Genomic DNA, 10728 nt, shown 5'->3' on the forward strand with positions numbered 1-10728 from the left:
GCTGGAGCAGGTGTGTGTCCGGCTGTCAGCAGCTGGGCTGGTACCACAGGAAGGGCAACTAGGCTCTTTCCAGTAGGTCTGTGCCTGTCTTGTACTGAAGCGCCCAGAACTGGACACAGTACTCCAGGTGTGGCCTCACCAGTGCTGAGGAGAGGGTAAGGATCACCTCCATTAATCTGTTGGCAACACTCCTCCTAATGCAGCCCAGAACACCGTTTGCCACCTTTGCCACCAGAGCACATTGCGGGCTCATGTTCAGCTTGGTGTCCCCCAGGACCCTCAAAGGCCTTTTCTGCAAAGCTGCTTTCCAACCTGCCAGCCCACAGCATGTACCCCATATGCCTGGGGTTGTTCCTGCTTAGGTGCAGAACTTTGCCCTCACCCTTGTTGAGCTTCATGTCAGCAAATTTCTCCAGCCTGTCAATGTCCCCCTGAATGTCAGCACAACCCTCTGATGTACCAGCTGCTCCTCCCAGTTTTGCTTCATCAGCAAGCTTGCTGAGAATACCCTCTTCCCCATCATCCAGATAATTAATTTGACCCAGTGTTGCCCCTGGGGTACATCATTAAGAAGTGGCCTCCAACTAGAATTCATATCACTGACCACCACCCTCAGGGCCCAGCCATTCAGTCAATTTTCAATCCACCTCACTCTCACCTCTTCCAGCCCATACTTCTTCAGCTTCTCTGTCAGGATTTAAGGGAGACTGTCAAGGTAGACAGTACCCGCTGCTCTTCCCTCATCTACCAACCCAGCCATTTAATTGTAGAAAGTTATCAAGTTGGTCAAGCGTGACTTCCCCTGTGTGACTCCATATTAGTGACACCTGATCACCTTCCTGTCCTTCACATGCCTGGAAATGGTCTTCAGGACTAGCAGTTGGTCTATCATCTTCCAAGGGATCGAGGTGAGGCTGACTGGCTGGTAGTTCCCTGCATCCTCATTGCTGCCCTTCCTGAAGACAGGAGTGACATTTGCTTTCCTCCAGTGCTGGGGACCCTCTCCCAGTCACCATGATTGTTCAGAGATAATCAAGAGCGGCCTCACAGTGACATTGGGCAGCTCCCTCAGCACTCACGGGTGCATCACATCAGGTCCCATGGACTTGCGTATGTCCAGTTTACTTAAGTATTGTCTAACATGACACTCCTCCACCAAGGGTAAGTCTTCCTTGCTCTAGACTTTCCCCCTGGTATCTAGGCCCTTAGGTTTCTTAAGACCTTAGCTGTCTGAGTTGGACATTCACATCAACACTGGGAACTTCTCTGGAGGCTTAATAACATGGGCTATAATTGTTTAGTGATCTGCTCACAGCGAAAAGGCCACACTCAACTTCAGCCCACTCACCTATCCATGCCTACACAGGTGAGATGCCTTTCAAACTCCAAAATTCCTGCCTGCTGTGATTTAACCATACATTTAAACATAGTACCTGTGACATAATTGCATGGCTTCTGCAGCAGCTGTCCCTTCATCCAGCAAAGATGCGTTAGCCACATCCATTCCTGTGATATCACACACCATAGTCTGGTAATTCAGCAGGCTCTCCAGCCTGCCCTGGGAGACCTCAGGTTGGTAAGGAGTATACTGGGTAACCCTGTAAGAAAAGAATTATGAGTTTGGGTCTAGGAAAATAAACATGCAACAGAATTATGCCAATATGTAACTGAACTTTGTCATAGGAAGAATAAATTGTAAAGCACAACTCAGTAACACCAAAGCTTGTTAGAAAACAGGGTTTTTTAGGTGGCTGTAATTTATTACTGTCCTGGAAGCCTGAGAATATTTTCTCTTCTGGTATTGACTTGGCTTTTTACAGGAGAATTATTCTATTTCTCCACTTTCAAAAGAGAAACTACTTTTGAAACAGAGGTGTGAGTGCATCTTGGGGAAGGGAGAGGCGCTCAGTGTGGGAGAACCGAGTCAAGTCACAATATGCAAACGAGAATGCTAAGTTCAATCATAACTAGGTATTGCCATTATCTTTCCATGCTGTTTCTGAAGCCCTTTACTTGCCAAGTCTTCTCACCTCTTATGGGAGGGAAGGCACCAGGCATTTCACAGGATCAAGCTCAGAAATATGCAACTTCTTGTGAAATGACGGTTTCCATATGTAACAGTGAAGGGAAGTGAGACTGATGGGAGTTTTATCTGTTGTCATTTGGAGACTAAAAGGGTAGAGGCAACATATGCAATTCCTTAGAAAAGGCAACAATCGAAGGGAAACACTCCATTATAACAGTTCAGAAAAACAAAGCAGCATGGGTCCAGGCATGAAAGGCAAGAACAGAGATCAGACTCTCCTCTCACTGCTGGAAATTTGGGTACTGCATTCCACGGTGATTCAGCACAGACTTTACACCAGTTTGAATTCAGAGTAGTGGCCAGAAACAAGTGATAAGTGGGAGCACTCGCAGCCTCCATTTTTTAGCAATGGAAGAAAATGAAAGTTTGTTTCCTGAAAGGGTGGTAGTAAGCCCTCGACTTTTGAAAAATGGGTGAAGGTATAATCTTTAAAGAGACTGAACTATTTGGAAGCTCACGTCAAGTAACATCAACAGAAGGTGGGCAACAAAGGTATTTAAAGAACAAGCTGTAGAACCTGTGGTATAAAGCAAGATGAGAGGAATAATAAAATAATAATGCAGGCGAGAAGGTAGGAAAAAAGTCTTGAAGAAGAGAATGGAAGAGCTAGAAAGGACATACTTAATAAGTAAACTCAAAGTGTAATATATAATGCTAATGCATTTACTGTCTATTTAAATGGTACATCTGCTCAAATTTCTCACATACACTATACAGTACAATGAAAGCAGGTAATAGTTATATTTCAAATTAGATAAAATATTGATGATTTTCCCAAACTACACTACTTAGTTTTAAACTACTTATTATCATAAGTATCATCATCATTATGACTGCATAATTCACAAGTGAGAACTTGTCCTGGGCTGCATGCACCATTGCTCATCTCAATAGTAATATCCTTTTTTTTTCTCCATGGCTGCTAAACTCAGTTTTTAGTTTCTCAGATAAACTCTCAATCTGGGAGTATAAAGATTTGTTTTCCCAAGGGTCCCTCTGCCCACCCTGTTTGCACGAACAAAAAGAGTTATTCCCAAATCCTTTGCATCAACAAGGAGTGTTCTTGCTTAATAAAAGAAACTCCTCTGTACTGGAAGTTAACAGCCTTGCTTTCTCATTTTATTTCAGCTAAAGACTTTTTTTTTGCATTATAACTTGCAGGAAGAACTAGAAGTAGACTAATAAGAATTAAAACATTGAGATTAACTGAAATGCGTTAGAGAAATATCACTCAGTGAAAGACAAGAAAAATAAAATCAAGAATCATTGGTCAGTAATTGCCAGAATAATCAGTTAATAGAAATGAGATTTTAGTTAAAGTTGAGTATACTGGCTTTGTTGTCCATTTCAACAAAAACAGTTTCATTAAACCATTACTAATTAGAGACTGATGCAAAATGAGACAGGTAGGGGAAAAAAGAGAAAAATCAGTAGTAAAGAAGCAATACTTCACATTAAACTTGTCTGCAAATTTTGCTAGATGACATTAAAGTTGTAGCTGTTCACATGGTGCAAAATTCTCTATTTTGTTTTCAAAGACAAAGCATCTTTCTTAAGATATGAACAATGTTCACCTGTCCTTACTTGATGAGAACCCCCTTTCCTACGATTTTATCTTATCTAATTAGAGATAGACTTTACAATGAAAGTTTCAAAGCAGATCACTCAAAACAGCTATCCAGAAACCTATTAAAAAAGTCTCAAGGACTTCTGCTCATAGTTTATGCTCAAATGATTTTTTAAATGAAGTTTTTATATTGTGTAAAATAAATTAATAAACCTATTCTTAAACTGTTACTTAGTAGCTGCTAATTTGATCGTTCCCTTGAATAACGTCAATTCTACCCACAGAGCTGGGATAGCACACTATACTACTAAACAGAATTAATAAAGCTTTGTGATTTTCATATCATCCTTGTGATCGGTAAAAACAGTTGAAGTAAACCAACCAATTTCAGAAAGGGTGGAAAAAATTCAATCAAGAAATCTTGAATTCCAGTATTACCACAAATTACACTGCATGAAGTTTAACAGTTGTACAGGGAAAGACACCTTTTATAACATAAAGACATTTATTTAAACATTTTCCCTTTTTTTCAGAAGGTTGTTTGGCACTGTCTAAGCATCTAAATCTTTTAATATAATAATTCCTCTTCTCCACAATTTCTTCAAATGAAATAGCTGGCTTTAATCTGCACTCCGACTTCTGCCTGAATCTATACTACATGTTAAGGGACTTTTTTAAAAGCAAACTCTTTAAAAGTAATTTCGAAAGTAAATTCTACAAAAATCTGGCTTATGGAAGAGCAGAAGCTTTCACACTTGGGAGTTGGGTTTATTCTAGGTTCAGCAACTAAACAGACTATACATTAACTACAAGATTAACAATTATGGCTTCTTTATAGTAAAGTTTGCTCTTGCTTCCACGCAAAGATTCAGAAAACTCCATTATCAAGCAATATTCAATGAACTAGTTCTTGGTTAGTATTTGTAGGTGTACAGTCAATAAGATCTAAGACTAAACCAAATTTATTTCTTAATACACAGTAAGTTATAGCAAAATAGTTCACTATGTATCTTCCTCAGTGATTTTTTCTAGACTCTGACTGACTCTGGATAGCTAAAGTGTTCATATTCAACTCAACACTTTTATCTTGTTATAAATTATATTCTTGCTGTTTTAGACACCTGCGAGACTAATCTCATTCAATGGCAAACCTAAAATCAATTTGGATTTCCAGTTATACAGAGTATTCTTTTTGAGATCTGACAGTCAACAAGATGAAACCAACTTAAAGTAAGGACAGACCGCTAGCAGAATATAAAGCCAACATACTCGAGCCACAGAAAAAAGATAATTCATACATTCGACAACACTGGAAAACTGAGACTAAAGTTCAGTCACGAATATATGAAATTTTCAAATTATTGGAATTGCATGGACTGGGCATCACTGTTAAGGCCAAAACTGAAACAAAACAAAACATAAAAAGGTGTATTTAATTTAAATATGAACATACATAAATATTGCAATGTAGAAAGACACTAGAATAAAGCTGTACAACTGGGACCCATCCACTTGCAAGCTGTTCCATCCAGCCTGTAAAATGCCCAAATGCTGTACTGTATAGAGTTCCAGATGCGTCACCTGGCACTTTACATATCTTTGAAGAGCAGTTATCAGGGTGTTCCTAAACGGTATCTTACCCGTGAGTTTGATAAAGCTAGGCAGTCTTATGACAGGGCATGGAGACGTGCCACTTTCCACCTGAAGCATAAACACTGCCAGTTTGGCACGCTTTGCAGTTGTTTGAGCAGCTTTCTCTATCCGGTCTACAAGTAGAAACCAGCTGTGTAATGTTTGTATCAGATTTTTGCACAGTATGCAGTAATTTTCAGACTGCAATGCATAAGAGCTGAGTGCTACTAGCTAGCAAGTTTAATAAGTTATACTACCAATGTAAAGACTGCAGGTGTCCTTGGTATGGGTACTTTATTCTTACGTATTTAACGTCTCGGGGCAAAGCAATCAAATGAAAGCAATCCAACGAGCTGTACTTTGTAGACCTCTGCATCATGCTCCATTGTATGGTATTAGTGTGACTTTAAAGGCCTTCTTGATTTTCAAAGACTGATAGGTATTTTTATCCATTTAAGCCCCCCAAATAAATTCTATACTTTTTTGACATGTATGTTAATAAGGAGCCTATATGTAAGCTGATTTCTGAAACCAAATATTCTTCTCATCTTCAGTTATTCGTTTACATTGTTACAGCAGAATAGAGACTAAGCACCCATACCAGCAGGACAGGTATTCATATATTGGAAGGGTATGTGCTGAAAGTCCCATAATTGGTGGCATGCCCCCCCAAAAATCCTTCTGCCTGCATTTTAGAGTTGAGTTGTTCTAAAGATAAAGTAAATTGCACATTGGCCTGCTATTTATTTGTTTGGAAAAAAACAGGCTAATATTTTAGGTAATATCAACTAATTAGTGTATGGAAAATACTGCTGAGACTTCCCACCCCCATGTTAGCATGGGGACTGTTAGTCACAGATTGCTAGGAACAATGACGTGTTAGCAGCAGCCAGTAACCAATACCAAGGAACTCAAGTATCAAAAATAAGGGACACTTATCCTCCACCTTCTGTGACTAAGTCAAATCCTACACATAGAAGAGTGGAATCTTAACTGCAGCATTTCAGGTCCACAACAGAAATTTCTCTGCTTGTTCTCTAATTTTCAAAGTGTTCTTTGGATAAAAAGTCAGAAAAATATCTACCCGAAATGTTTTGAAATTGCTTCTTTCATGACTACAGAAATAGTTAAAGTGGGATTCAGACTTAAAAGGATACCTATGCTTTTCTAAAGCTACCAGTACAAGAAATTCCTGAATGATGACTTCCCAGGCACTTATTAGTGTATGGTTTTGGTCAGACAGTTTTATGTCACAGTAATTAAGCTATTCAGCTTTCATTGTGAACAGAGATATTACAGATCATTGCCCAAAAGCTTCAAAAATTTTGAAACTTCAACAGTGTTGAGTATTTTCTTAAGAGAATCTGAATTTTGGGAAGACTTGTGGTAATCTTCTAAAGAAAGCAGTGTGGGTCAGTAGTCTCATTTTCAGCCAAAAATACATGTTGTTCTAAACAGTCTCCCCCTAAAATTGACCCCTTTGCTTCCTACCTTCTCTTAGCACGTTCACGTGTCCTAAATATGGTGCAGCCCTTCACTTCTGTGTTCACAGATTTCTGTGAACAATCCTTTATAAACTTACGCAGTATTCCAATGCAAGCTTTGCTCTAACAAATGCCGAGCAACGAGGAACTATGAGTCCTGTGAGAGAGGCAGAATTGGGCAGAAACAATAAACCTCCGCTTGCAGCACTTCCCTTGGAACTGCACCGTGAAGTGTGTTAGCATGGGAAGTGTCACACACTCAGCAGATGTAAGGAGAGGTCTGACTTCTTGACCAACTTCCATAAAGCGTGTATAGCTGCTTTTGCATGCATACACATACACCCGCTCCACAACAAACATTTTAGCCTTCACTTCAGCCACCTAAAAGTCTAGCTTTTCGCCATCTAGTCTGACTTCGCTGGACACTCCAGGAACAGATTTCTGGGTAGACTATCCCGGTTGTTTCATTAACACTATACAATTTTTTAGGATTTAAAAATATGCCCTTCATTTTGGTCCACTTATTTTTTGACCATTTTTATTTTTGCCTCTAGCAACCAACTGTTTGTTTTGCGGCACTGTACTGAAATATTTAGATTGCATATTTTGCAAAAAGTGGGTGGGCATATGGTCAAATAAAAAACTGTATGGATTTACTGCATAGATTCCTTGAGCCCAAACCGTGCAACTTTTTCACCAGTTCAAAAGTTTGAGATGCAAACAGAGCAGACAAATCCAATAATACATAGACTTTGAGGTCTACAGATACATAGACCCATTTATGGCAACCCAAAGTACAAAAAATACAGCATCTAAGTAACAATGGCTTTTTATACTGACTGATTTGACTCTTTTGGTTTGTTTGGTTGGGGTTTTTTTACATATATAACCTTTAAATACTGTTTTTATTAAAATAAAAATTACTCAGTAATAAAGATGACAGTTATTTTAATACAGTATAAAAAAAAGGATGTTACTGACTAGAGATAGGGGAACTTCTAAACAAAAGGGTAATCGTGGCATTCAGTCTGTTGGAAAGTGAGACTCCACATTACATTTAGTTTTCCTGTTGCATCAATTCCAAGTTACAGTTCTTCAGAAAAATGTCAATGCTAAATGAGTATTTATAATCAAGCTTTAGAGCCTCTGTCAGGAAAAGTCCATCACGAGGCAAAACCCCATTATGATTTAGATTAATGCTGTTCATAAGATATAAATCAATGCATCAACATATTTTCCTGTTTACATTTAAGTAAAAAAACCCAACGACCAAACCAATAACATTCAAATTCAAGTCTGTCAGACAGGCTGTTCTTTTGCTTGTCCCAAAAAACTGAAACATCAGCTGAGTGATGAGAACAAGGTACACTATCCTCAGCTTCTTCAGAAATGAATTATCCAGGATTGCTGTCTACCTATTTTCAGGCAACAGTGAATTATCTCTTCACACAAGAACATACTTTATGAATACACATTCAAACTATTGAAGGTCTCTGGTTTCAAAAAAATAAAGAAAAATAATACAAAGACAAAAGCCTTTAAATTTTCAAGGCTTCTTACTTCCTCATAAGAAAACTATAATCAGAATATTGCATAGTATTTAACTACCTCCACCCAAAACTGTACACACTAGTGGAGGAGGGAGCTGGTTTAAATTTAGGCAGAAGTTAGGAAAGAATTACTTTAGTTTAGGAGTTAAGTCTGTATACTTCCTTAAAGCACAAAAATATTCTTGGTTTAGTTCATAATAAATAGGAGCTGTGAATAGAAGTCACAAAAATCAATGAAATAGTTTACAGGAAAAGCATCTTCTAAAGACAAAAGTATTCATTTTCCTTTCTAGCTTCAGCATGAACAACACAGTTCCGACACTTACACATCAGTATCAAATGTATGAAAACCTTAGTCACGAAAACAGCTTTGTGGTATATTTGCCTATGCTGAAACAAACTTCAGACGTATATTTATACATATGCATTTAAAAAGTAAACATTATACATTACCATCCTGCATTCTCCAACAAATTCCGTGCAATGGGCTGAGGCACTGAGCAGTTGTAATAACCCATGCCTATATAGGACCTCCATATCTTGTTCTTGCTTGCAATATTGTATAGAGTTTCAAGGATTTCACTTTCACCTAATTGAAAAAGAAATTATTTCAGTTAATACAGTTACATATAATGCTAACAGTTTTTAATTGAAATGCCTTGTACTCCTGTGTAAAAAAAGATGCAACATTAGCGATGCAAGCATAAAAACTAGCAGACTAAGGTGCAAACCAAGAACAGTACAGATAAAATAATAACCTGGTAAAATTTTCTAGGAAAGTTTAAATTTTGCCAAAATCATGGAAAAGGCAAAAACTGAATAATAACAGGATTTCAATCAACATGGAAACAATAGAGAGAAACGGCTGTAGGAAAATGGCTTATGGAGCTCTTTTTATGCTAATGTAAAATACATTCTGGATCGCTTGCACATGCATTAAAATATATCTCAAAAGGCACCTTTTATTAGCTAAACCTTGCAGAATCAGCACTGCATGAAGCCACGGCCATCCACAACTTGATTTAGTGTTTCTCACAGAGCCACATTTGCACAAACTGGGCTTACACCAAGCACTCAGGAGTAATTCCTTAGTATTAAGTAGCTTCTTTATTTTCTTGCGTTTTCCCTAAATAGCTGATAAAATGGAACAGTTCTTTTCATTCAGTGTTAGAAAAAAGTGTGAATACAGTATTTCTTGCTCAAGAAATTCCATTTCAGATTAACTTTTAAATGAGTCCGCCTATCTAATTTGGAGAAATTACAACAGAATGCTTTTGAAGTGTTCAGATGGAAAGCATTCGCGCTCCCTCCCGCCTCCAACTACACTTTAGTCTTTGGTCTCTTTTCTACACACTTCACAGTGTCCTGAAGGCTGTGCAAAAATCACATTTTGTCAACCTGTTCCTAGCAGTCAATGAATACTGCAGCCCAATGTCTGCCAAACGGAAAGACTTCCAAAACATTTTAGTACCTGAGGATGCACAGAGACGGTCAGTAGGCTGTCTAGGGTTATGCAGAATCGTAGAATAGAATCATAGAATTGTCTAGGTTGGAAGGGACCTTTAAGATCATTGAGTCCAACCATTAACCTAACACTGCTAAAACCACCACTAAACCACATCCTTCAGCACCACATCTATCTGTCTTTTAAATACCTCCAGGGATGGTGATGCAAACACTTCCCTGGGCAGCCTGTTCCAGTGCTTCACAATCCTTTCTGTGAAGACATTTTTCCTAATATCCAATCTAAACCTCCCCTGGCGTAACTTGGGGCCATTTCCTCCTGTCCTATCGGTTGTTACTTGGGAGAAGAGATCCACCCCCCACCTCTCTACAACCTCGTTTCAGGTAGCTGCAGAAAGCGGTAAGGTCCCTGAGCCTCCTTTTCTCCAGGCTAAACAACCCCAGTTCCCTCACCCGCTCCTCACAAGACTTGCTCTCCAGACCCCTCACCAGCTTGGCTGCCCTTCTCTGGACACAGTCCAGCATCTCAGTCTCTGGCCAACCTAACAGACCTGAGTGGAATTGGACACCAGCCCTCCTCCATGAGAGGAGAAGATCTTTTTTTCTTTTTCCCCCGAATCTGACCTTGGAAACTTCTGTACTGGGGCAGTCGCACCAAGTTCTGTTCATTTTGCACTGGAACTGGAAAAGCAGACTTTGGAATGTGAGGCTACAAATCACCAAAGCAGAATAGCCTGGACCCTAGACATCTCAAAATTTTTTTTCTCTCCATAAGTTACTCCAGGCAGGAAATATCAAGTCAAAACAGTTAATGCTCTGGAATCTGGTGGCAAATAATTTTCTAGGTTTTGAATTTATTTCTTCTGCAGCTGTAAACAAAGACATTATAACTTTAGCTCTGATTTCAAAACTCATCTCTCCTCTTCCTTCTACTCGAAGTGCTAT

The 10728-nt window shown here is 38.9% G+C and overlaps 1 protein-coding gene across 1 annotated transcript in view; it reads right to left on the reverse strand.

The window, feature by feature from the left end:
* Positions 1–8903, reverse strand: part of GLDC (glycine dehydrogenase (decarboxylating)) — a 36645-nt gene extending 27742 nt beyond the window's left edge. Inside the window, exons 1-2 of the mRNA XM_009890664.1 lie at positions 8773–8903; positions 1434–1598 (exon numbers count right to left, since the gene is read on the reverse strand). Coding sequence (XP_009888966.1) covers positions 1434–1598; positions 8773–8837 — 230 coding nt within the window. The 5' untranslated portion in view covers positions 8838–8903. The remainder of the gene's footprint in view (positions 1–1433; positions 1599–8772) is intronic.
* Positions 8904–10728: the final 1825 nt, after the last annotated feature.

This window comes from Charadrius vociferus, unplaced genomic scaffold (genome assembly GCF_000708025.1).
Source record: "Charadrius vociferus isolate BGI_N301 unplaced genomic scaffold, ASM70802v2 scaffold188, whole genome shotgun sequence".
NCBI lineage: Eukaryota > Metazoa > Chordata > Aves > Charadriiformes > Charadriidae > Charadrius > Charadrius vociferus.